The sequence below is a fragment of the Cyprinodon variegatus genome, unplaced genomic scaffold, assembly GCF_000732505.1.
Source record: "Cyprinodon variegatus isolate N-32 unplaced genomic scaffold, C_variegatus-1.0 Scaffold1249, whole genome shotgun sequence".
Lineage (NCBI taxonomy): Eukaryota > Metazoa > Chordata > Actinopteri > Cyprinodontiformes > Cyprinodontidae > Cyprinodon > Cyprinodon variegatus.
Genome location: NW_015151702.1, coordinates 94800 through 121745, shown reverse-complemented (window position 1 = coordinate 121745; position 26946 = coordinate 94800). Strand labels below are relative to the sequence as shown.

General features: G+C 36.5%; 3 protein-coding genes across 7 annotated transcripts in view; all 3 read left to right on the top strand.

Moving 5' to 3' along the window:
* Positions 1–12058, top strand: part of LOC107102392 (anoctamin-1-like) — a 30884-nt gene extending 18826 nt beyond the window's left edge. Inside the window, exons 22-29 of the mRNA XM_015401680.1 lie at positions 3404–3504; positions 3823–3986; positions 4093–4245; positions 4421–4473; positions 6976–7154; positions 7350–7455; positions 10341–10887; positions 10977–12058. Of these exons, the coding sequence (XP_015257166.1) occupies positions 3404–3504; positions 3823–3986; positions 4093–4245; positions 4421–4473; positions 6976–7154; positions 7350–7455; positions 10341–10887; positions 10977–11620 (1947 nt within the window). The 3' untranslated portion in view covers positions 11621–12058. The remainder of the gene's footprint in view (positions 1–3403; positions 3505–3822; positions 3987–4092; positions 4246–4420; positions 4474–6975; positions 7155–7349; positions 7456–10340; positions 10888–10976) is intronic.
* Positions 12059–13458: 1400 nt separating this feature from the next.
* LOC107102400 (ceramide synthase 2-like) lies at positions 13459–24506 on the top strand. Of its 5 annotated transcripts, none has more exons than XM_015401689.1 (12): positions 13459–13688; positions 14181–14254; positions 16130–16306; positions 16479–16596; positions 19357–19475; positions 19566–19623; positions 20423–20473; positions 20563–20655; positions 20828–20956; positions 22554–22660; positions 22745–22898; positions 22990–24506. In XM_015401689.1, exons 3-12 carry the CDS (start codon positions 16134–16136, stop codon positions 23116–23118), a joined length of 1131 nt encoding a protein of 376 aa, XP_015257175.1. In that variant the 5' UTR covers positions 13459–13688; positions 14181–14254; positions 16130–16133; the 3' UTR covers positions 23119–24506. The 5 variants fall into 5 exon arrangements, with proteins under 5 accessions (XP_015257175.1, XP_015257178.1, XP_015257174.1 ...); XM_015401688.1 differs by having other exon boundaries at positions 13460–13688; positions 14209–14254; XM_015401691.1 differs by lacking the exon at positions 13459–13688 and adding an exon at positions 13702–13996 and having other exon boundaries at positions 14209–14254.
* cfap161 (cilia and flagella associated protein 161) overlaps positions 23636–26946 on the top strand; it is a 10458-nt gene continuing 7147 nt past the window's right edge. The window contains exons 1-4 of the mRNA XM_015401693.1: positions 23636–23774; positions 25740–25829; positions 25910–26127; positions 26209–26290. Coding sequence (XP_015257179.1) covers positions 23703–23774; positions 25740–25829; positions 25910–26127; positions 26209–26290 — 462 coding nt within the window. The 5' untranslated portion in view covers positions 23636–23702. The remainder of the gene's footprint in view (positions 23775–25739; positions 25830–25909; positions 26128–26208; positions 26291–26946) is intronic.

Genomic DNA, 26946 nt, shown 5'->3' with positions numbered 1-26946 from the left:
GAATATAATATACAAGTTTCACTTTTTAAATGGAATTACTGAAATCAATCTACTTTTTCATGATATTCTAATTTTATGACCAGCACCTGTAATTAATAGAATTTTTTTTTTTTTTCCCATTTTTGTTTTGCCCTTTGGTGTTAAACGCTGTGCTACTAGAAGGATTTTGCCAGTACTTTTTTTTTCCTTTTTGAAAATTTTTTATTCATAGCCATAACAAAAACAGTAACTTGATTGTTTGCACCCGTGAGCAGCTCAATAACAGATTTAACCCCAAAATAATATTTCAACCATCTCTGCAAGTACCAGCTGAGATGAAAAGGAGGCAACAAAGACACAGAGCCGGAGCAAGGAGACGAGAGAGGAGCAAGAAATACAAGCCATCTCTTCCATTGATCATTATGGGCAATGTGAGATCTTAAGAAATCAAGTTAGAAGAACTCCAAGCTCTACCAAGGACCCAGAATATCAGCATTCTGTTTACATTAAATTTTCTGCTTTTGCAGATACTACACATGATGTCATCAGTTTTATTGTTGCTAACCTACAGACTTGCACTTTTTGCCATTAACTGGTGATTTTGCTGTAATTATGCCCCACTCTCTCTAGACTGACAATCTTCAAACAGCTGCTGTACCAGAGAAAACAAAATTTTGGACTTGTTTTTATGCAAATACTACTGACTCATACATCTGCAAAGACCTCCTGTTGGAAAATGAGATCACTATCTATCTTTCTCTGCTCAGAGTATAAGCCCTTTTCAAAAGAGACAATCTTTATTAAAAACAACTGTAAACTGTGAATGATGTTCACAGGAATCTGAAGAAGCCCTGCAAGGTTATTTTAGGCTACATACTTGAATGCCCTGTGTCAGTCACATGGAGAGGGCGTCATTGCAATGACTGAGTGTGTGACTGACTACAAATACTTCTGTGTAGATAACATCATCCCCAAAGGAACAGTGAAATGCTTACCTGTTACTAAAATGTGGATCACCAGTGATCTGAAGGAAATGCTATACAAGAAAAGAAGAGCATTCATAAAGGAAGACATGCAATTATTGAAGAGCATACAAATCAAATTAAGAGAAAGAGAAACGATAAGAGAAAGCAAGGGGACATACAGGAAAAGACGTGAAGCGAGCCCCAGCAGAACAAAATCAGATAGGTGTGGTCAGAGATGAAGACGATTACAGACTTCAAGCAGAAGGAGGGTCAGACAGCTTCTGCTTCTGCGCTTCTTTTTTGTAACCAATCTATAAGATGGTGCTACTCCCTCTGCCTTCCACCTCTCTCTCTCTCTCTAGAAGTCAAATGAACAGGAAACTGGTGTTACAGAATCTTAATAAGTCACCAGGTCCTGATAGTGTCAGCCCCAGAGCCCTGAAGGCCCATGCTGAGCAGCTCTTTGGAATTCCTCATCAACCCTTTAACCTTAGCCTGACCCTGGAGACGGTTCCAAATATGAAAAAGATAATTAGCCTTGTTCCAGTATTAAAGAAAACTAAGCCAACAGTCCTCCTTGACTATAAACCTGTTGCCCTAGAATCATGAAGGTTCCAGAGAATCTTCTGTTGGTCCACTTGAGTAACCACACAACGAGCTATCAGGATTCCCTGTAGTTTTCACATTGGTTTAGATATAGAGCCAAAGGTTCAAGACAGACAGCACTGTGGGGATAATTTTTTTAGATTTATGCAGTGCATTTAGCCTAATTCAATGTGAGTCATTCAGAAACTACAGAAGACTCAGGTGGAGGCATTAGATCAAAGACTACCTTACAAAAATACCACAGCTTGTGAGACTGAAGGGTCAACTATCTAATCAAGCAATCAGCCGGACAGGAGCACCACAGGGAATGGCACCTGCACCATTTATTTTCCTGTGTCACCCCTGACTTACAATGCAAGAAAGACTTCTGTCATCTTTAAAAGTACAGAGATGACTCTGCAGTTGTTGGATTAATAGGAGACAGTCAAGAAACTGACTACAGGGAGCTATTAAGATATATGATGTTAAATATAAATTATTGTTGTGAAAACAATAATCTGATCTGGAATGTGAACAAAACAAGGGAGGTGATTGTAGATTTTAAAAGAAACAGCCACAATTTGAATATTATTAACTTGGTAGAAGAAGTGCAGCTAATAGAGGGGTATAAATACCTTGGTGTTAGCCGGAACAACAAATTTGACTGGAGTTGCAACTGTGAAGCTGTCTACAGAGACAGAGCAGACTTTACTTCTTAAGGAAGCTTATTTCCTTCAGTGTTTGCAGCAAGATGCTGTTGGGCTCTCCTCTTCCATCATCAGCTGCAGTAAGAGAATCAGAGCAAATGACTTAAAAATAAAGTTCAACAAGCTGATAAAGAAGCCTGGAACTTTCTAGACAACATTGAACATTCTCTTGATCAGACTATTGACCAACATCAGAGTGTCTTAATGGAAAAAGAGGCAATGAGTTACTAAAATATCTTATCTTGAGACATTGCCTCCAGCAGACGTAGATTTAAAATGATTTTTCTTCATCCAAGATTTTGAGGTATGAAATTTATTATAGCAAGACAATATGCAATGGGTATAATCTTGAAAATGATGGTTTCAGCAGGTTTTTGTATTAACAAAAAAATTGATGTTATTTGTATAATACCCCATACCCTGCATAGTGCTCAATGATAGAGTGAAGTATTTGTAAATTGAACATGTTTTACAGTTTTTGTCAAGCCTTTTGCATGTTTCCCTGGTATCTTCCACTATTCTGAAGTCCTTTGGGGATGGCAAGGAGGCCTTCCAATACCTAATCTTTAGTTGCATCCTCAAATTGATTTAACTTGAATGTCATCCCAGATGCAAAAAAGCTGCATAAGTAAAAGTTTTACGAAATGTAAGAAATCCTCCTTTATATTTCATTTTCAAATCCAGTGAACTGCTGGTTTAATTAAATAGGTTCAGTAACTTTTGCTTAAACGTTTTCTTAAACCTACATTAGTTTACACTATAAAGGACCAGCTCAACAAGCAGGAATTTGCATTTTCTTAAAGTAAAATAAGGTGTTGATAATTAAATTCAATTCAGTTCCATTTAAAATGCTTTACTGATTTAAAATGGAAGGTAAATAAATTAAGAGGTGTATTTACTGTTAAAAAGGTCACCTTTATAAGTGGTGAATTTTATATAACATGTCTAATCGCTTGCTGGTTATTTTGTTGATGGTGGCTTGGCTGAGCTCCTCCTCTCCTGCAATGACTTTTTATCATGTAACGTTCAGGTTTGACAGGTTTATCTGTTTGACTCTTTTAAGCCCATCTATGTCAAATTTTTTTCCTAATGCCACAAAATTAAAAGAAAAAGAAGAAAAATCGGAATTCTGATGTTTCGTCGTTTTCTTTTTTTTAATGTCCACAGTGCGCTCCTCCAGGCTGCCTCATCGAGCTGTGCATCCAGCTTAGCATGATCATGCTCGGAAAACAGCTCATTCAAAACAATGTCTTTGAGATTGTCATCCCGTACGTATACACCAGTGTTTTTTTATTCTATATCTAGATATAAAGTGCCTTGTAAAAACATATTTAACCAAATTAACCTTTTAGTCAGGTTAAATCTAGAATATTTCACATTTCCGGACAGGGTCGTGTCAAGGAGTCCCTTTGGTTATCTTTTTTAACACTTTTGGCTTACGCAACCTATCTACAGCATTACAAGTTTTCTATGAAAGCCAATTAGATATTTGCATCATGTTTTAATTAATATATTAGCATTCAGACTTTTTTATTGTGTCTCTTCAACTTGTTTTTATTGTTTGTAATTCTAATCCCCTTTGTTAGTAAAATGAAAAAGATGTACAGAACAATTCAGGAAGAAAAGGGAAAGAAAAGAGCAGCAGAGAATGAAGAGAACGAAACAGAAGAGATAAGACCAAAGCAACAGTTTGACAAAGATTTTGCTCTTGAACCCTTTGAGGGTGTCAGTCCAGAGTACATGGAAATGAGTAAGTCTGTTTTCTTTTGTCATTCTTTATACCATAAATAATACACTGCTGCTCTAATAAAATCAAATTTTAATTATTTATGGTTGTGTCTGAATATTTCACACAGTTATCCAGTACGGATTTGTGTCCCTGTTTGTTGCTTCCTTTCCGCTGGCACCTGCATTTGCTCTGCTCAACAACGTCATTGAGATTCGCTTGGATGCTGCAAAATTTGTCACTGAGATCAGGCGACCCGATGCAGTCAGGTGTAAGGACATAGGTACAGAAACATTTTTTTCTGTCTCTGTGCTAATAGTTTTCATCCCTTTCATCCGCTTCCCTACTCTTTTTTTGTCCATGCTAGAAGAAACTTTTTTTTTATACCATAACATCCTCCCACATATGTCCACTCTCTTTCATTCTCCTTCTTGTATTTTTGCTCATGCTGTCTCCAGGGATTTGGTACAACATTCTGTGTGGAATCAGCAAATTCTCTGTCATTACCAATGTAAGTCTGCGTACATCTGTCCTGATTTATTTTCCTGCATCCTTTAATCATCACTGTGTGTGTTTAACTTTTTGCCTATGTGTCAGAATCTAAGGACACTACATATTGCAATATGTCCGTTTTTTATACAAACAGACTGAACTTTTTTCCTTGCAGCTGATTTTAGTGGACTTGTTGAAAGTATCTATGTGACTCCTCTTCCATTCTCCCTTATTTGTTGTTTTATCCCCTTTACCTACCTGACAAATCAGCGCTCAGAGTACAAATTCAGATTAGCACCAAGGAAATTGTGAAAAAAATTAAACAAAAAATCATAATTCAGGGGTAGGGAAGATAAATTGCAAATCAAATTATGTATTTGTAGACTGGAGCAACTTGTCTTTTGCTTTGTCCTTCACTCGTTTGCAAACAAAGTACTGCCATTTTGTCCAAACCCCCTGCAATGTCTTTTCTGTGAACAAACCATTTCTTACTCATTTATTTTGCGATTGCATTTTGGGTTATTTTTTTCTTGGGAATAGGTATTTCTAACAAATTATGAAAGGTTTTATCATGAAACTACTACTCTCATTTATATTTCAGGCAATTTAATGTATCTCTCATTATATTATATGGTGTCCTGTTCTTATTGATTTTGATTCTGATCCTTTTCTCGAATCAGGTAAGCTTAGCAGCCGATTCTTATGAAACATGACAAATTATGACCAGTGTTTAAAATAAAATGTCTGAATGGCAATATGCTAAAAATGGAAGAAATTAAACACCTGGTTAGTGCATAAACATCCAGTGAAGAGGGCTTTTTTTGCCCAAAAAGGTCAGATACTATAAAGCACAACCAAAGAGCGAGAAATGTTTAAAAGGCAATGTGATACATGCTAATCATGTTCTAAAACATCCTACACAAACCTGAACAATGGATTTTTAATGGATCAGAGAAGAGAAAGAAGTGACTGATTATAAAATAAGACATATTTAAGAACTATATTTAAATTCAAATGCCTTCATAATTTGGTAAAAAAAGAATTACCATAAAAAGTCAAAATCCAAACAACTTTGGCTTTTGTTTCATTTTTATATCATCCTGATGGCCAAAGTAAAAAAGAATTTTTCGGTCTTTTAAGACCAGAATTTTTAAGCTCCACCAATAAGGTCCCCAACATTTACTACATTTACATTATCAAGACAGTTATTTTAAACAGCCTAAAGGATATTTAAAAAACTAAAGTTAGAGACTCGAAATGAGTCTGTAGGTGAGTAGGCAGATCCTTACACAGGAATTAATATCCATAAGAGGGCATCTTATCCAGGGCATCCGAAAGAGTTAAGATTATACAACAAAAGAAGATGTTTTCTATACACCACAGGTAAGGAGTCTTTATCCTGGTCTCGGGAGCTTTTCCCTTTATTGTACCAATGGAGTTAAAGGTGAAAAATGCTGTTAGCTAATTGGATATGGCACAGCAGGCATTCCTCTCAACTAAGGGCTGTTGTTTGTTTTGCCAGTGGATGACCTAGTCTGTTCATTCCAACAAGTCCATAACAACTATTTATTGAAAGACATTTTAAGGTAGAATCTCTTTTTGGACCCTGGCTGCTCTTTATGTGGCCATCACCACAGTGCTACAAGTCTGGTCAAACACAAGACACAAACACACATGTTCCTAAAGCGCCCATCAAAGAGTGGAAATAACCAATAATACGTTTTTTTGAAATACGTTTACATGTTTAATTTCATCTTACAACCTAGTGCTCAAGAACCACCAGATGGGATTGTTTTTTTTGTTGTCAAATTGATTTTTTTTATCAGGAGTGTATTTTTCTATGTCTGATCTAAGACTAAGTACTTAGTGAATTAACTTTCTTTCATATTGAATATCTTTAAGTCCTTAACAAAGGAGTTTTAAGAACTAAAAGCTCTGGTGGCTCTGTGGTTCATTTCACTGGTACAGTTTGTCTCTTCTTGGCACAGCTTTATTCAGTGTTTAACAGAAATAGCACCAAGTCATTATTTCCAAGTCACAAGCAAGTTGCAAGTCTTTATAGTCAAGTGTCAGGTCAAGTCACAAGTTGAGTTTAGCAATCTCAAACTCAGTGACAAATCAATATCAACAGCTCCAATTCAAGTTTACGTTCTATGGTTTATTTCAAGTCTAGCAATTCATATCAGTTATCTCTAAAAGATTTATTACTAGAGGAAAAAAGGTTTTACTTTTTTTTAATAAATTTCTAAGTGACTAATTATTTTACTTTCATCAGATCAGCAAGTTATTACTTTTTATTTCTGGGGCTCTAGCAGTCTATAGGCGCAACGCAGGGTACACCCTGGACAGGTCTGCAGTGCATCGCAGGCTAATATATTCCTCATGGACGTTTCATATTTGACAACAGACCATACTTAAACCTTAGTATTAAATATTTCTTAACTGAGAGATTTTTTTAGACTATCATGAACCTGCTGAATCTTGCAAGTGTTTAACCATTCTTCCATGTTCGCCTTGAAAGGCATTCGTCATCTCCTTCACATCAGAGTTTGTTCCAAGAATGGTCTACCAGTACATGTACAGTGGAAACGGTACCATGAGTGGCTACACGGAGCACTCACTGTCCTACTTCAATGTCAGCAACTTCCCACCTGGGACAGCACCAACCACCACACTCATTACCGGTGTCACCATGTGCAGGTTAGAGGGATTCTCCTAACCTTGACCTACCTTGATCTCCCTTTAAATCCCTTAGCTAGCAGCTTAAAGCTTCCTTTGGTGTACAATTTGGCAAGGATTTCAGGTTCCTGTTGAGAGCAACTCAGCATTAGTAGAGTTCATTTCCATTCTGCTTTAATGAGATAAGATTGTGTTTCATCTCTCTCTCTCTTTTAGGTACAAGGACTACAGAGATCCCCCATGGGCACCAGATGCCTATACGTTCTCCAAACAATACTGGTCTGTCCTTGCTGCTCGGCTGGCCTTTGTAATATTCTTCCAGGTAAATCATGTTTGCAAAATCAAGTATTTTGTTGTAATATGCTTGGATCTGACTTTTCTCTCTTTTGTATACATTGTATAAATGCATTGTCATTCATTTGACAAGGGGTTTCCCTTGGTGCCAACTAGGCTACTTAAAAATGGTTTCCTGGAACAAGTCTTGTAAAAACTAAGCAAATATTTTCATTCATCTTAGATTTAGTATCAGTTTGACAATTAAGAGAAAAGTTTTAAGCATCTTTGGCAGCAAAGCTAGACTGAGGTCTGGGGAATGATCCGACAACATTGGCAGACTTCCTTTGGGAGATTCTGCGCCTTCTTGCCAGGGACATACAAGCTTAACCTGATTGGACTGAGAATGTAACTCATTTTGAGTTCTCAATGGAAATGCTCTACTAGGTACAGATCCAGAACCCAACTTGGTTAATCCAGGGCTTTCCTATATACCTATTTCGTAATGGTAGTGTTTTGCTTTTCTTAATGTATACCTGCGGCTGTTCTGTAAATGTGCTTGATTTGAGAGGTCACATCAAAACAATTATGCAAAATCCATGCCTTTTTCCAGAAACTTGTGGCCAAATGTATTGAGCAGATCGGGTCTGAGGAGTACACCTGTTGGAATCAGAGCTTAATTGAACTGCCTTCTGGCAGATTCCCAGCATTTGCATTTAGTGAAACTTGGCTCATGTCTGTCCATTATACCCTCGGTATCTGATACTGTTCGTGCAAGATTGTCTTGGCACAGAGTTCCACTCTGCTAAACTGTCTGAGGCAATTAACAGAAGATTACTAAAGTTGTGAAGAGGTTTTACGCAATGTATTGTGTTGTATTACAGCACTAGAACAATACCATTTTATTTCTTGTTGTATTTATGCATTATCTTGCAAAATAGGTGTGACAGAGAAAGAAAGAAAATCATATACAGTTTATTGTTGTTTTGTCTTCATAAATAAACGTCTGAAATCTGTCCACTAGATTTGCTGCTCAGAAGCCAAAATTCAACACTTTGTAGAACTACCTTCTACTGCAATTACAACCTCAGATGTTTCAGGTTATGCAGGTTTGCTTTGCATATATTAAGACTAAACGTTTTTCTCTCTTCTTTTCAAATTATCTCAGTCTCACACAAATTGTGTTCTTGCATCGCTTTTCCAGTTGGTCACAGATTCTGAATACAGTACAATACTGGATGGACTTAAACTAGGCCATTCAAAACCACGAATATGCTTCCACGTAAACCCCTCCACTGTTATTCTGTATGGAGGTGGATCTGTTCCAATTTGAATTATTTTGCAGTCGCACATTGGGGTTTCTTCTGACTTTTAACCCCACCCATTGAAAACACCTGTAAGCTCTTGTCCGCATTCCAGTCGAGGCCAGGATGCACGTCCCAAATGCACATAATATCACCACTTAGCTGTCAAGACTGTTGAGACTGGCCAACAGGAACTATGACACTTATTTCACATGGAGAGAAAATTTCTGTTTCAAGAACAAACACTTAGGTTTTGAGAGAGAGAAGAAAAAACATTTTTAAAATGTAACTCCACCAAATGTATTTTATATTTAAAATTATTTTAGATATAAAATACTTTTTATTTTATTATTTTTTTCTTGAATTTAATAAAAATATAAAAATAAATCCATATGCTACCACCATATTTTATGACTTAGACCCAGAATATTACTATACTACTTACTATACCTTTACTATCTATCTATATATCTATCTATNATATATATATATATATATATATATATATATATATATATATATATATATATATATATATATATATATATATATATATACATTACAATATATGTATATTACTATATGTATACAAGCCTGTATACACAGACTGTATACAAAACAAAATTTAGATGCATAAAACTTTTTAACAGGGAAAGAGCAGCTTAGCAGTGAACAGTGTAGGAGAGAAGGAAAACCCATTTAAAGCCATGGTGCAAAAGTCATTCATAAGGAAGGTTCAGAGCATTGCAAAATAAATAAATAAATATGGTGAAAAAATACGGTACAACACCGAGCTTATTTCTGTTTAAATGGATTTGAAAAGTCGCCATGTATTGTTGGGGGGATTGTATGTTCAAGTGACGTGCAATGTTGCTTTTCGAGGACAAATAACATATTGAGTGCATGTCAATTAGTTATACTTTGTTCTCATCTAAATACAGCAATTGTTTTACAAATTCTAATGGCTTTCCTTGAACAATGGCCTTTACTCTCAATTCAGAGAACATTTTTATTGAGTCCACAGCATCCTGTCAAATATTTTCCCACCAGATTTGTGGATCTTCAGAGCTGCTGGGGGTATCATGTGCTTCTTGGCAGCTTCTCTGATTGTTGTTCTTTGTTATTAGGATTTTAATTTAGTTGCATATGTCTAAGTTTTTTGCTTTGATGCTGTTCAGTCAATCATCATTAAAGATATTCAAAGTTCAGAATGTTATTTTGTTATATAACCATGTTTAACCTTATCCTAAACGTGTCTGCTGTGTTCCTTGGACTTAATGTGGCTTTTTGTTTACTGATGTTCTCTAACAACCCTCTGAGGCCTCCACAGAAAAGCTGACTTCTATGGAAATTAAATTACTTATAGGTGCCCCCTTTTTTCCAGATGAGGTGACTTCTTCTGAAGGGGTTTGGTATTACTTGAGTACTTGTATATATTTGGCAGTTCCAAGGAAAAAAAGCTGAACAATCCCATACCCCCAAACCAACACATTTTCCAGAACCTTTTTTTAGTTAAAAAACCATGTCTCATTTTCATTCGATTTTAAGATTATTTAATACTTTGTATAATGTTAACATGAAAAAAGGGAAAAACAGCTTTTCTTCATCTCTTTTTTTTTTCCCCGGATAGAATCTCGCCATGTTCCTCAGCATGCTGGTAGCTTGGATGATCCCAGATGTACCACGATCATTGCGGGAACAGCTGAAAAAAGAAAACATGGCGTTGATGGAGTTCTTGTTAGAACAAGACCAAGAAGCATGTGCCAAAACACTCTCCCCAAAACGCTCAATCCCCTGCTTTCCTGCCAACATAGACATTGTAGTGGAGGAGGCACCAGAAGAGGAGGTTGTGTGCCAAGTGGGTGAGAAAAAGGAGGAAGTCTGTGTTGAAATCAGTCTGGATGAACCAGGAAGGTTTGATACTGACATGGAGGTTTATAAATCATTGGAAGAAGCTGAAAATAAAGAATACGAGCCAGGAGGGGAAGAGTGTGAGGAGGACTTTAAGATGGAAAGCAAAGATGAGAAAGAAAATGGAGAAGCAAGGACAGAGGGTACAGGAGAAAAAGATCAAACAACAGAGAGCAATGAAGGGGAAGTTTATGAAGCAAAGGCAAGCGAGGAGGAGAACTTCACCGTAGATCTGGACTCTTTCATGAGTGACCTCGGTCTTTTAGGTAAGATGAGTCAACTCTCCCTTTTCTTTGATCATTTACTTGACAGTTTATACTATGTCAAATCCATTTATTTTGTTCTATTCATATAGATGAAGAGCCTGTATCAAGCACAGCTGTGGAAAAGGAGCTTCCCCGCTCAGAATCCAAACAAGGTCCACAGGAGCCTGCATCCCGACCCTTATCCCAAAGAGGCTCGTCCCAGAGTCTGAAAGGCTCCAGGCGAGACATTACAACATCAAATGTTGAAACTAGGATGTTGACTCTAATAGCTCCTCCTCCCAGAGAGCCAGACTCGAGAGTAAAATCTCGTTGCTCCACCCTTCCTTCCCGTTACAGAGCAGCTGAGGCTTGCTACAGCCTGCCCCGGCCTAGCCAATCCACCAGCCTGACAAAGCTCCAGCAGCAGCCCTCGCTTACTCCCCTGGTTCCTTTGGGCTGCATATCCCCCAAACAATCCTCTCCCTCACACAGTCCAGTGTCCCTTTCATCTCCACAGTCAGCATTTACTCAACAGCCCCAAGCCTCAAGTGAACTTTTTGTACTAAAAGGCCCTCCAACTCAGCTGCCACGTTCCAGGGGTAAGAGCCGCTGCTCCACCCTGCCTCCTCGTCAGAGAGTGGCCTGTCCCGAAGAGGCAGCCTCAAGACCAAGTCATTCTTCCAGCTGTGCGAAGCTTGGTGATTGCATTCCTCCTTCACCCAGTAAACTAAAGCACAATAACACTCCATTATAAGGAGAGAGCAGAGCATCAAATGGAGGCTATAGTCTGCAGAAGGAGGGGGAGGACTAACAAGATTAGCCTCTCCTGTTTGTGCCTGAGGCTTCAAACCTCCTGCTGTCCTTCTCACTTGCTTACCCCAGGGCTCAAAAGAGCCCATCCAATGGATATCCTTTTTACCTGTGTAATATTCATGCATGTAACACTATTTATATCTTTTTTATATATTTATTATAGCTTTAGTGCAGAACAGTTAAGGGAAAAGTTCCTCAGAAACATTTTTTTTCTTTTTTGCCATGACCAATAAAGACTCTCATTCAGTTTTCTTACTATTTTGATGGTTGGTTATTTTAATCACTTGGATATCTCAAGAGGCTTTATGTTATATGCTTTTTTAAATCATTGTTACTGTTTTGTACACATGCAGCATGCTGCAGTGTATACCGGGGGAAGATGACTGCTATTCTAGTAGCTCTGCTTGTAGTTTTTCTGTTTATTTTCAGTGATTTTGATATATAAAAGATGTGAAATTTAAATAAACAACCACTTATTTTTGATGTGTGTTCCTTTTGGCTTTGCTTTTTTTTATTTTGCCTTCATAAGGATTGTTCTATCCTGTCAAGATACACCTTCTAAAAGAGCTTAAAGCAACATGCATTTAGAAGTTCATTACTTCTTGTACATCTCAATAAGTTGGATTAAGATTTACCTTTTTATTCAGTGTTTCAATTTAAGTAAAACTAAAACTTATACAGTACTTTACTTGGACTTCATGCACAGTGATATTTGTCAGATGTGTTTATTTGATTATCATCTCCTCAGCTTCTTTACAAAAAAAATGGTATTACGGATTTGTTTTTGATTTGCTCACTCTGGGAACTGAATAATTGGTTGAGGCTTCTTTTGCAAGAATAATTGCATCAATGCAGCGTAGGATGAAGGTCTGAGGAAGCCGAGATTGCTTTAATAGCTCTCTTTAGCATGTTGACACTGGTGGGTCTTGTCTTGTATTCTCTTGACAACACTCTATAGTGTCTCTGAGGGGTTCGGGTCAGGTCAGTTTGATTCCCCAGTGATATAATCTACCCTTATTCTAGTCAAAGATGGTCCAGCCAGTCTTTTTCATGAGTATGAACACCATAAGATAGCATAATATCACATTTCAACTTTGGAAATGTTTAAAATTCAGTTTTGAGATATATATACCCTAGTAATATTTGACCTCTATTCACTGCAACTTATAACTAATTATATTAAAGACCAGAAGTGCTCTGCAGTGTGAGATACAAGTGTGTTAGTTAAAATGAAACAAACAGAAACACAACCTTGCTTATCATTCAGCCATGAGCTGATTGTAAATGTATATATCACCAGAAGTGTGGTTGTCTCTGTTGCCCTCTGGTGCATGCTGTAAGACGAGAATGTACAACCATATATTTATATAAATATATATATCACATATGAGAGACTGTCCCCACTGTGACCGTGACAGGACAAAGTGGGAGAACATGGACGAATGGATGGATATATGATAAAAAAGCTTTTCTTTTATGTTTAAAACCTGGCATGTTTCAGACTTGACTCATGTGCCTTAACATAAAAGAGCAGGACATTTCCAACTAGTTCCTAAAAATAACCTCTGCCTTAAGGAAAACAAAGTGAATTGGAGAATTTTCGCCACTCCCTGGATAGCTCAATCTCTATTTATATGTTCATTATTAACTCAGGTAGCTATCTCCACTACATGATGTTTCACTCTTTGTTCTTGTGGGAGAGAGTTCCTCTTTCCCACTTGGCTCCTCCTCCTCTGCTGGCTTACCAGTGAATGGGGCCTTTGTGGGGGCTGCTCATGCATTCCAAGGGAATTGTTGCAGGTGAAGGTACGCAAGCCATCCCAATCCTACCCTTTGGATGAATGTTGCAGCTTATGATTTACAAGTTAAACAAAGAAACTACCGGCAAAATGCTTCAAAAGCGCTAAGCTGTTTGCTGTTCCATATCTCTAAAGACTTGTAGCAACTGCAAGGGAGTGCTCAAGAGAGCTTGCAAAGTGGGAGGGAAGGATTCAGGACTTTTTCACCAGGTGAGCAACCACACACAGAGCTTTTAATCTATTCAACATGCTTATTTGAGATGCTTGAAACACATTTGGGTATATGTGCAGGTTAGAAAGATCCCCAACTTTCAATCAAATATCAATCTCACTTTTTACCCCTACGTGAAGCGGACTTCTGAAAGTCCAGAATGTATCCAAGGGTGTCTATGATATAGCAGAACTGTTATCTGAGATGATTAGGTGTACTATATGGGTGGTATGAGTAATAGGCTGACCTCAGTTAGGTAGATCTCCAGACAACACCCAGCATTACCTGCATTGGGCACACCGTAAAGGTAAGTGTGTGAATTTTGAACTTATTTACTATACCTTTATTTCCACAAATGTGTTCTCGAAGCAGCCTTTTGTTGATCATGTCAAAAACTGAAGGAAAATGAATGAAAAGATTTGTTTTGTTGAAAGAGACAATGAAGCAGAGGTTCATTTCGGTTGCGTACTCTTTTACTTTACTTTCATCAGACCGGCTAACACACTGTATCTGCTTCAGCTTCTATCCCTGCTGTTGAAACTTGTCAAGACAACACTGCCTGCAGGTATGTCTGCCTTTTCCCATGCTGACTTATTAACCGCTTTTGAGATTAAGGGACACACTCATGATATATACTGCCTTCGTAAATACACTTAATTAAAAAGAATCTTGGTCATCTTCTCGAATGTAGCCTAAATGCTGATAAAAAGTCCAGTTTATTTGCGCCTAAGTATTATTTTTCATCTGTGCTGTTACGGGCAGAGTCCATATGAGGAAGGACTTTACTTCTCTTTAATCTCTGCTTCCATGAATTGTTCCTCACCTTTCTTTATCTTGTTGCCCTTTGATATCTGCAGGAGTTCTCCATCTCCTGAGAGCTGGCTGCCTTTACTTCAGGTCCTTACGACATAGAATTGGTTACATATTCTAGACCTAAATATATGCTTTGATATCAAGTAATCACATCATATCTAGTTTTTAATAACCATTGATAACAGTGAAGCATGTAGAACTTTGGCATTGGTACTACTAGGTCTCAGCAATGAGTTTGACACAGCTGATCCTACCATGCTGTTTGGTAGACTTTATAAGTAGGATTGTCTGTTGCTATGCTTGATTGGTCCAAAAATCTTCTCTGTCAAACTCCCACAATTTTATCTGTTATGGTGTTTATAAATCTTAATGGGCAAAGGTCCCATGAGATTCCTGAAGGCTCACTTCATTAAATAAATTAAAACATTACTGTTTGCCATAGATTTTCATGACAGTGTTACCTTACCAGCTCATTTCTGTAATAGCATAGCTATTTGTTGTAAATTTGCATTCACCTTTTATTAATTTCTTCACCTTTATGTGATGCTTAATATCACCAAATGTATTTCTTTTTTTCTTGTTTTAATGTAATTTCTCTTCACCCCTTTTCTTTTATTGGTTTTTACTGTAAGTACAGTGGAATCCGGTTATAGTGGTCACATTGGTCAAAGCCAATTTGAACACTATAAGAGGTTGATTACTAAAACTAAATTTATGGTTATTTCACTTATTTTTTATGCAGAATATAATCTAAATGCCATTTGTATTGTTTTTCAATTAGAAAAATTAAACGAAACCGTTAGCTTCCGCATTTTATTACAGTACCATGCAAGTTTAATGACAGTATACTGCGCTGTGTGCAGACATAACTCTGGTAGCCTACAGTAGGCCTATGTAATTTATTCTGTGCGTCGGCCCTGTTGTGCCTCCAGTGCATTTTTTAACATGTAAGTTTGAAACAAAAAGTTTCATAGAACAATATAGAAGATAACTGCATTTGCTAAAGAAAATTAAAGCTAGCCTACCTCTGTTTTGTGTTGCGGATCTGCTGCCCAGCATTAAGAAATCACTTAACATATTTATCTGTGGTTCCCTGGATCAGAGTGTTGTCCAACACCGAGTTCACTTCTTTTTCAAAACAATGTAAAAGGTCAAAGTTTTTGAAACAAACATGCAGGAGACCAGTCTTTAATATGCAAACTGCATTCCTCATCGCAGCTCTGGAAGGGACAACAGTCTCCTCTTCTTCATCCTCATCCTCCTCCCCCTTCTCACTTTGTGATTACTATAAACAAATTATTTAAACAGCATTCTGTCCCAATCCTTTTGATCTATATAAGTGGTCAATTAATATATCCGTGACCACTATAAGCAGATTCCACTGTACTTTATTTTATCTTCTGTATAAATGATACTTAAAAAAAAACAAAAAAAAAAAACATGCTTGTATAGATTCAAATTGAAACTCTTTAGTTTCAGATCAAAACACAGGGTTCTTTTACAAAATATCAAATCTGTACAAAGGAAATCTTAACATATTTGAAATGATTGTGAGTCCATACATTTGACTGTAAAACAAACTTGTTAATTGTATTAAATTGTGTAACATTTTCCCCCCACATTTTAGCATCATGTTGCAGACAATCCAAGAGTGGCTGTGGTGGGAACGTCTATGGCTCCCAGTTGGAGTCTCCTGGGCAGATCTTGTGGACAAAGATGATCGAATTTATGCCAAAGCCTCTCAGCTTTATGCCGCGGTGCCCTGTGCTCTCTGCCTTCTCGTGGTCAGATATCTATTTGAAAGGCAAGGATTTACTGTACAGCAAAAGAGTAAATGTAACTTAGACTTCAGCTGTGCATTTATCCGATTATACCCGGATTATGTTGCACAAGTTTAAAGCAATGTTAAGAAATTCCAAAGACCTGCCGGTGTTGTGTTATAAAGGAGATTTACAGAGCTCTGTGTGCTGTTTCAGGTATTTGGCCACGCCACTCGCTAATGTTCTTGAGATCAGAGACAAGGTGCGACTCAAAGCTGAGCAAAACCCAATCCTAGAAAAGCACTTTTGCAGCAAAGCCCGGAATCCATCACAGGTATCTTTTTTTTTTTACGTACATTAATTCCAGGCATTAATGTGTTACCATAAGTTTTTACAAAAATACTTTTACATATTTTGATCAGTAAATAAAGAAAAATGTAGTACAAAATAAACAGACCATTTATTTAAAGAAAATCTAAAAGAAACAGCCATAAAAAGCTAACAGATCTTCAGAACATCAAGAATGAATAAAGATAAAAAATATTGTATCCTTTAAAATAACATTACAGGGCTTTACTTGTTTTTTTTCTTGTTTTTGTCGCATTTTACAATTTGAGATAACCCTTGTTGCACCCTAAAACTTAATGCCTCTGCCTTCTCCAAGCAGCAAATCAGCCCCATACCACTACACTACCACCACTATGTTTTACTGTAAGCATGACTCTCTCTATTTAAGAAGTTGTTAGTTTTTGGCATGCATTTTTGCATCTTTTTACGTAACTGTCAGCTATATAATATGATCTACATCTTTCTGATAGCTTCAAACATGTTAAAGGAAAAGTCTGGTCAGCAAGGAATAATCAAGGGATCATTATCTAGACCTAAAACCAATTTATTTGCTTTGATTTAATGAATTTAGCATTAATCAGTAAAAAAATAAAAATGATTTTTGTCGCGATCACTGAGTCCAGGACCAGCCATTTTTTCCCACATTTAGTAACACCTCACTTCTGACATCTTCCGGCAGTGACGTCATTGTGCTGTAGGCCTAGTGCTAATCTCTCCACTTTACAAGCAACATCAATGGGAACTATTAGACACATCTGCAATCAACAAGAATTATTTAAGATTAAGATTTTGAGAGGACTTCATCATTGAAATTCGCAACAGCTATAGTTAAACTGACAATGCCTATATGCATGGCAGCTGGATGTTGCAATACATCGGGTAAAAGTGAAAAAAATGTTTATTATTTCACCTTTCCAATTCATGATCCTCCACCGACGGATTTGTCGTTGGATTGCCAACTTGAAGAGGGAGGATTTGCCATCGAATTTCTGGCCAGAGAAAAAACACATCATATGTAGCAAACATTTTGAAGAAGAATGTTTTCAAGATGACTTGCATAATAGCATGTTGTGACAAACACCAGATACAGCATTGGGGCTTGATCTACACCCGATAATGCACCGTGACATGACAAACCGGTGGCAGTAGTGTTCTTTGACAACCATGGATGCCTCCAGTAAAGCTCAAATGAAATTACTCTTAATTAAAAAAACGTATCATGTATTGAACAGTATGTAATAATTTCATATTTAAAGTACTTTCAGAAGTTTAAATTCTGAATATTACTGGACTTTTCCTTTAAAGGTTTGACAAATGTGTTTTTCTTGTTTGATTTTAAGAAGGTCAGAAATGGTTCTATCCTTGGAACCCCCAGGGGAATGCCAATTTTTATGGGGTGCCATTTGTAAAGTAAAGCAGTAAAAAATTAGGAGCAATATTAGGAGCAATAAACCCCTTATTTAAGAGAAAAAATAAGGGGTTTATTTTTTTCCAATCATTATTTCACTATATCATTCATTCATTATTAATAAAAATCTTACTTTGTTAAATAAATATTTAATTTGGAGCTAAATGTTTATTTAAAAAAAACTAAATACTTAATTTGCAAACTAAATATTTAGCTCCAAACTAAATATTTATCTAACAAATTAATTTTTTTTGTAAATTTATGAATGACAGAGTGAAAAAATTACTTGGGGAAAAAATTAACCCCTTTTTTTTTCTCTTAAAACATGCTAGATAACCATTAATATTGCACCTAGTTCCTAACTCAGTCTTAGAATTGGTTTGGTACGTCACACCAGCATGATGTCAGTGACTTTGATTCTTATCTTTTGTTTCTTGCTATTTTCTTTTTGTTCCACTTCATGTCATCTGTGATGTTCTTTTGAAGTGGTTTCTTGATTCTGCAGGTCAAGTGGTAATCCACCCTGACTACTACTCTACAAACATTGTTTATCGCAATGAACTCAGCTTTATCTGTAGCAGCAAAGTGAATAGAAGCATGCAGAACAAAAAATAAAAAACAATGAGAAACAAAAGAATACTCAATAAATAGCACAACTGGGCTTGTTGTAATAAAATAATGTGCAAAACATTATGCTTTTAAAAACAGCATCATACCATTAACTTGGAGAAGTGAAAAATTGCACTAGTCAGGAATATTAACAGTAATTTTTATAAAGTCTTACAGCTGCTGTGAGACAGGATTTGCCATGACATGCTTTGTGCATGTGTGAAGTCTGTCAGCGAGGGAGCTCTCCAGTTCTGCAGCTCCTGGCATGGGGTGGGAGATATTGTCCAACAGTGATTTTATTTTTACTTAAGTCTGTTCTTCCACCACCTGTACTAGATCGAGGGGGCAGCCTAGGGCAAAGCTGGCCTTGCTGATAAGCTTATCCAACCGCTTCCTTTCAGCTGCAGATAAGCTGTTGCTCCAACAAACTACACATGGCTAATGCCACCACTGCCAAATAAGTCAGAGACAAAGCCTTGTGTCTTCACATACTGTGGACAGCCAGTGAGATAGTCTAGTATCCACCAGGACAGGTGGTCCACTCCTGGCTGCCCCTTCTTCAGATAGTCTGACTGGATTGGTTAAAAAAAAAAATCCTGGAGTATTTAGAGAAGAAATAATTATTTTATTTTTATATAGTGCTCGGTTTGTTTAGACAATGTACAAAAAAGTTAAGGTACATGAACCTTTATAAATGTAAAACCATGGATTGTTTGTTTTGTGTCTCAGGCTGAAATTTTGTCCCTCTGTAAGAAGACTGGTTGGCCAGAGAGGAGAGTAGAAGTGTGGTTCAGGAGGAGGAGGAACCAGGATCGAGCTGGGCTTCGGAAGAGGTTCTGTGAGGCGAGGTTGGTCTTGTGTAAAAATAAAGACCTAACATTAGTGGGAGATGACTATCTGCTAAGGAATGTGATTTTATTACCTCTGTATCTCATCAGTTGGAGATGTGGATTTTATCTTTGTGCATTTCTTGGTGGACTCTTGGCCCTTTATGATGTAAGTTCTCAAAAAAAAACTTATATTTATTTTTCAATTTTTCCAACTTGAATGTGTAGCTGTTTACTTTTTATAATCTGATAGTTGCCCTTTCACAACAAGAGTTTTATATATGCCATTTTACATAAGATAATTTCTACAGAATTGATGCAAACTGCTGTCCCCAAAACAGAAAAATAAATTCAGAAAACAAATAAGTATACAAATAGTAAATGTTTACTGAGTTAATGCAATAATCTTTTGAAACTCTAAATTATGTTTAAGATATTAGTATTCTTAATACATATATAAAAGCATAATTTATAGGGCATTTTACATTTGGAGATCAAGTGTCCTCAACACGAATTTCTAAAGTTCAGTTCATGAAAAAGGTAGTGAATTATTTTTTTAAATTTTTTTTTGTTTTTTTTTTTTTTTTTTTTTTTGAAATTTAAAAATGTACATTAATTTTAAATTTTTTTTGGAAATCCTCAAAATGTATGTAAAAAAAATCTTGTCCCATATTGTCTTTTAACTTTCAAAACATTCTAGGTTTTATTCTATAGGCTGAGACTGATTAATGCCACAGCTCAAAATTATTTTTATGAGGAAGTATTTATTTATCCCTTCCATGTCTTGGCTGCATTGTGAGTAGCTACTGCTCTTCATTTGTTCAAAAGTCTTAAAATCACTGTAACTTTAATAGACGTCACCACTGAATACTGAATTCCCGCACTTCAGCGACTTTTGTTGCCAGAAAATCACCACTCAAATTAACTATAATCCTTATGACTCTCACCTTGTTTCGTGTTGTTTTTAGAAGCCCTGGTTTTATGACCTAAGGACGGTTTGGGCAGGGTTTCCTAAACAGGTAACTATATTCTGTTCTTTTTTGCAAAGGCATAAATGTAGGCACAGTCATTTTTATAAACATGTTATGTTTTTTAAATGTTCCTCCAGTCCATGCTCCCGTCGCAGTACTGGTATTACATCTTGGAAATGGGCTTCTACCTTTCTCTGCTCCTCAGCCTGACAATTGATGTGAAAAGGAAAGTGAGTGCTCAGCTGTGGTGATTTATCAAATATATCAGTGATGCATTGTTTAGTTTAATCTAAATTAATTGTTTAATATTTTTCTTAGATCCCACATCTAAGTACCAATGTTTACAAAATCTACTCATTTTAATCTATGGTCGAATGTATGGTTTTCAATCTATGTTGGCAGGACTTTAAAGAGCAGGTGATTCACCATTTAGCCACACTGACACTTCTGAGTTTTTCCTGGATTTCTAACTACATTCGTATCGGAACCCTGGTGATGGCAGTTCATGATTCTTCTGATATACTGCTTGAGGTCAGTGCTTCCGTTATGTTTAGGTCACAGTTATTGTGTGTCTTAGTTATTGCTGAAAGAAAGCCTATTTGCTGCTAAATCGTGTGTTATTCATTGACTGAGTATGATATATTTTTGAACACAAAAACCCAGAAGCTAATAGCTTCAGATGGGTCACTAAAAATAATGAGGTAAGTCATTACTCAGGAAATTTTTATACTCACAAAGTGAGTATACAAATTAGATGTATCCTGTTTGCACTTGAATTTTGGATCCATTTTCAATAGCAGATATCTATGGGCAGAGTAATACCAGTTTAATTACATAAATGTGTTTTGTTGTACTTTTAAACATTAAACATATATTTGGAAAAAACAATATTATGGAAGATTTTGTCAGAGCTACCAAAATCCAGCCTTTTAGCCCAGGGTGCAAAGGTGAAACGTAGTAAGAGTCAATGACTAAAGTCAGTGGGTGCTGCACACAACTTTAGCTAGTAGAGCAATTATTCCGGGGATTATATATGGAATCGTTCCGGTATTAGATATTTCTTTTTGAAAATGCAAAAAGAAATAAGTTAGGAACTTCATTTAGAACAACGTAGGAAAATATGTCCCCAGATCAGCTGTTACATTACTATTCTAAATAGGTTCAAGAGCCATCAGAAACTCTTCCGTGTTCACAGATTGTCAGGTAAAAATAGTTTACAGAATGAATTCAAACAGGAATTATCATCTTCTTCACAAGTAAGTTAAGCCACACAACAAATATTGTATTCCTCCCATGTGGAAAATCGTATGCATCATATTTGAGAATAAATGATTGTTCTGCTTTTATTTGTTTTATATATTTTGTTGAATTCTCTATGGAATAGTGTTTAATAGATATACCAATCTAAAGTGCACACAGTACTAGGGAGATAACCCCTATATATATATATATATATATATATATATATATATGACTTTCTGAGCACCTAACTAGTTGATATTGCCCTTCTCTGTGTGATCTAGTATCTTTGTAAATAAACTTGTTCGTTAAAAGCCTAAGAAGGAAATAGCAAACTACTTCATAAAATCATTAAGATTAAGAAACACATCAGACAGGTCAAGGGGGAAGTTTTGATAGAAGTTTATTAGTTTAAACAAAAATACCCCAAGGTTTGATCATTGCATCTGCTCAGATCATCACTGGTACCGTAAATGTCAAGGAAATGACTAAACTGCAAATCTTTTAATACATACCTTAAAGGCCTGAACAATTAAGCATTAGTCGGGGAAGCAGCTCTGACGCCTATGGGAAACTCTGGATGTGATCCAGAGCTAAAATGAAATTTAACAAATATGGCCTTTAATACAACGGTGTGCATAAATTGCATTTCACACAGATAAGTGTAAAATATAAAATCAACTTCAAATAAAATTAAAATTGTGGTTGTAATTTGGAAAAAAACAAAACAGCTTTTGAAAGCTTTTACTAGAATAGAAATAGTAGCAGGGAAACAACAACACAGTTCACAACAAAAATTATGGTCAAATACATTGTCCCGTTTGTTGTAGTTTTAAGTTTTCTGCTCCCACGTGTATGAATATATTATTTCTCTCTTTGCTGCTTATAGGGGGGAAAGTTGTTTAACTACGCCAAATGGGAAAAGACTGCTGATGTCATGTTTGTGTTGTTTACTATTGTCTTCATGGTGACAAGACTTATTATTTTTCCTTTCTGGTGAGTAAATAAAAAAGCAAAAGATGTTATATAATGCAGTATGACGTGGAGATGAGTGAAATTAACAAAAATCCACATCTCTAGGCTCATCCACTGTACGTGGGTGTACCCACTGGAGTTGTTTGATGCCTTCTTTGGCTACTATTTCTTCAACATCATGTTGCTGGTTCTGCAGATTCTTCACATCTACTGGGCTTTTCTAATATCTAGAATGGCTTACAAGTTTGTTTTCAATAAGGTAAATTCAGAGGAGATTTGTTTGCATGTGCCATGCTCTTATACATGTGCTTCTTTTAACAAACTCTTCGCTGTGTCATGTTTTTTTCCAGCAACTAGACGGCGATGTCCGAAGCGATGAAGAGGAGGATGACAGTGACTCACCCAAGGATATAAAACACAAACTGAGTCACATGAATGGTGCCATGAACGGTGCCAGAGGTCGAGCTAACGGTCACTGAGTCAGACAGAGAAGAAGAATAGTATCAACAACGGATAAATGGACGTTTTATTGCTCCAACCTTTGATCTAGCAGAGGAATATTAATTTTGATGGAACTGTGAAGGAACCTACATAGTGTGATTTTATTTTAGCCTAATTGAAATATATAAAAAATATAGGAGCTCTTTAATATGCTTTCTTTTATTTTTATATGAGGATAAAAACTGGCATAATTAAAAAAAAAAAGAAGGTCATTTTGATTCTTAAAATCACAAGTTTATACTGTAAACTTTATACTGCATCGGTTGATCAGGCTATATGTATTTATTACATGTTATGATTTTGTTTTTGTTTTTAGGACACTGTAAATCAGTATTTATAGTTTCAATGTTAACAATGTGGGAGGCTGGCAATGAAATAATGGACGCCCACTGTAGTGCTAGCACGCCCTCTAGTGACAGCTGATATGAACCGGCCGGAGCCGTGATCTGTGGAACCGTCGCTATAGAAACCGTTACACAAACCGTGTAGCGTTTGAAGTCTGACAGTTTACTGGATATTTTCTTTGTTTTGATTGTTCAACTTTTTTGTTGTTGTTGTTAAAATGTCTTATAAGAGAATGAATCGGCCTCGGGCGAAAACAGGAAACTGGAATGAAGACATGATCATAGAGGAGGTTTGTTGAAAATAAATAGAGGGCGTGTTATCTGAGCTAGCCATCACGTTAACATATATATTAATTTTAAGGATGCAGAGGCACGTACATCATCTAGAACAGGGGTCACCAGCGCGGTGCCTAGGGGCCAAGGGGCCCTCAAGGACATCTGCTTTCGGCCTCTTCTGAAAACTGAACAACTAGTGGGCTGTTTAAATTTTGCAATTTTAATTCTGCTGGTCTTTGTTAATAATTTATATAGTTCATCAATATATTCAACTTAAAGTGTATTTAAACATTTATAGAGATTTCAAAATTTCAATATCTAAGCAAAAATTAGAGATGAAAAGGAACAACAAAAATAGTCCTGTAGTTATAATGCATGAAGTTAAGATGAAGTTTGATTCCTCCATTTCATAGGTCAGTATTAGTTGTACTTCAGTACCAATGAAGTAGCTTCTAAGCCTTAAAAAGGTTGGTGACCCTTGGTCTAGAATTGAAGGTGAACTACGAATGTTTTATTTTGTACGGGTGAAAAAAAAAGCTTTTTAATAGTTTGGTATCAATGTTTTAGCCACATTTCTTAGAGCCTACAGTAAGGTGGGCACATTAGATTAATCTAATCAACAGCAATAAAAAAAGAATCAGCGGAATGATAACTAAAATTAGAAAGCTATGCACAATCGAACTTTATCCGAAATGTTATTTTTTACTTAGTCCTATTTGAAATGACATTTTTTTTTTTAATGTTGTAACAATAAAAATAAATCTAACACTGTATCGAACATTTATTTTCGGACATCTTTACTTTGATATCCCTTAATAAATTGCAGAGCAAGAAACGTCTTGTAAATGTAATCTACCCGAGTTGTCGTACAGTACAAACAAGGACTCCATGCAAATCAGTAGCCTCATTTAATGTTTGTTTTTCTTTCTTTTTTTTTTTTTTATTTGCTTCATGTTTTCTTAACTGATAAACAGCAGAGGAATACGTTTCTATGAATAACTAGTTTTGCCCTACTCTAGTCATCAGCTTAAGTCTGGCTTATTATGGAGTTATTTTTGCACTATTTTAAGCCACATTTTATGGAGGACCAAAAGTGTCAGTGAAAAGGAAAAACACCCATTTTAAATGTAACATTTTACAATTAAAAGGCTAGACGTAAGGACACTCATTTAAAATGGTGTAACCACTATATAGTGCCCTGTATGGTGATTAGGGTGGACATTCGGGCACAGCCAGAGTCACCATAGGAATGCTCAAAGTTTAAGTGCTTAGGGGAAGTGTTTAGGCACTGATTTGGGATTGGGCCTCCATTTACCTTTTCCATGACCCTTCTGGTCTCTGGAAACCAGCTAAACCAATCACAGTTGCTCCTCAGATGTTCTCTCATTGGTCATTTTTTTAAATAGGTTTGGCAGGCTAACCAATAATAGAGCTGGTTACTTTACAGCTTCTGACCCACAAAGTGGTACCAGTGTTGACTGGTAGGCCTATATCTTTTAGAACTTAAAAAAAAAATTGTATTGTTTAGTTTAATTTCTGTAGTAGATCTCAAGACCCCGCATTTCTTAATCAAAAACTCAAGCCCAACTTTCGAGTGAGCTTTTGTCCTGTTTTCAATAAAAATCATGTTATAAAATTATCTGAGGCATTTTTACATTGGTACATAAGGTGATGACGTCATTATAAGTTTATGTTCTCAGTTATAAGATTATATAGCTTATGAAACCAGTGCGGATAATTCCCTTTAGAACTGAATCAATTAGTAATAGATTGCACTTTTATTTACTTACTTTTTAGGATAAATGTTGCAACCCAACTTTTTTCCAAAAAAGAATTCAAAATATCTTCCGTGGTATTGATCCCATTATTCCTACCTAACATATTCTGAGATTGTAAAGATGATTGTAAACTTAATTACCTTGTAATAACAAGTAACATGAAGCTGTACTGAAAAACTGCATATTTTATTGTTTTCCAAGGAGGCAATGAGGGAATATTTTGAAAAGAAGGAGAAGGGAGAACTTCTTGTCCAGAGAGTGGACTTCCTGAAAGAAAACATTTTGCGGCCGGTAATATTGATCTAAGCTCATTTCAAAGCTCTACTGGTGACCCATGGGAAGCTGCGCTGACAGTCTGTCCACACGTGCAGGTGGATCTCTCTGTGTCAAACGATGGACAGTTGCATTTTGGGGACACCGTGATGTTGGTGAATATAGGAGGAGAAAACAGGCAGTTCAGCTCTCTCAGCATCAATGCCGACATTAACAGTGTTACCAAGACACCATCACCAGGCATCAAGGCACCCTGTGGAGTCAGCGCAGGAGGAGGAATTGAGCCCTGCGTTCGCACTGCTTTAATCATCACCAGGTAAGCACCCAGAAAGGAATTCAACAGAAACTTTAGAACCCGCACTGTTTGGCAGTATTTCATTTTGTCTGTGTGGTACAGTGTCGACGGCAGCCCTGAAGGATCCACTCTGTGTTTTGACCAGTTTTTTGCTCTGAGAACAACAGGGGGCTTTGCTAGAGGAGTAAGTGAAACCTTTACTGGAGCGTAATTCCCTTTCAGTGTTGATCTATTACTTCTGTTTTTGTATTCAAACCAATGCACTAATGTTACTTTGATTATATCATTTTTATTTTTCATGGCTAAGGAATGTCAGGAAGTCCTAAAATAAATTTTGTTTATATACAGTAGCTCAAAGGTCTTCTCATGGCACTTCCCATACAATTTATATATAGAAAAACATAGTCAGTACAGGCCATTTGTATAAATAGATTCAAAGTCAGTTAGCTAGCTAAGGTATAAACACAGCTACAGTTTGGTTTTTGGTTTTTTGTCATCCCGGCTGAATGTATGAGTTACAGACCTCCCTATTAACAAGTGTCATGTGCATCTGCATACTGAATGGAATAGGTCTCCGTATATGGGTTGTGTGCCCTACCACTGCACCATCACCTTACCCCGCATGTACCCACTCTTTAGACTCATTATGTAACCTAGGGACTAAAAAGAGCAGCTCACATCTATTGTCTTTCTTACCGTTTATCAATCCAAAGAGTATAAATAAACAGCATCTGTATATTATACCCAGTGGCGGCCGGCCCATAGGGAGCGCTGGGGCACCGCCCTCCCTGATAAGAAGAGAGAAACGTAAAATATATTTTTAGAAATTAACTCATAAAT

Bases quoted from the DNA above. Each gene is read 5' to 3' on its own strand.
- LOC107102400 (XM_015401692.1), top strand. From the start codon at position 16,134: ATGTTGCAGACAATCCAAGAGTGGCTGTGGTGGGAACGTCTATGGCTC. The intron at 20,957-22,553 runs GTCAGTGCTTCC...TGCTGCTTATAG, and splicing joins CTTCTGATATACTGCTTGAG to GGGGGAAAGTTGTTTAACTA. The intron at 22,661-22,744 runs GTGAGTAAATAA...CCACATCTCTAG, and splicing joins CTTATTATTTTTCCTTTCTG to GCTCATCCACTGTACGTGGG.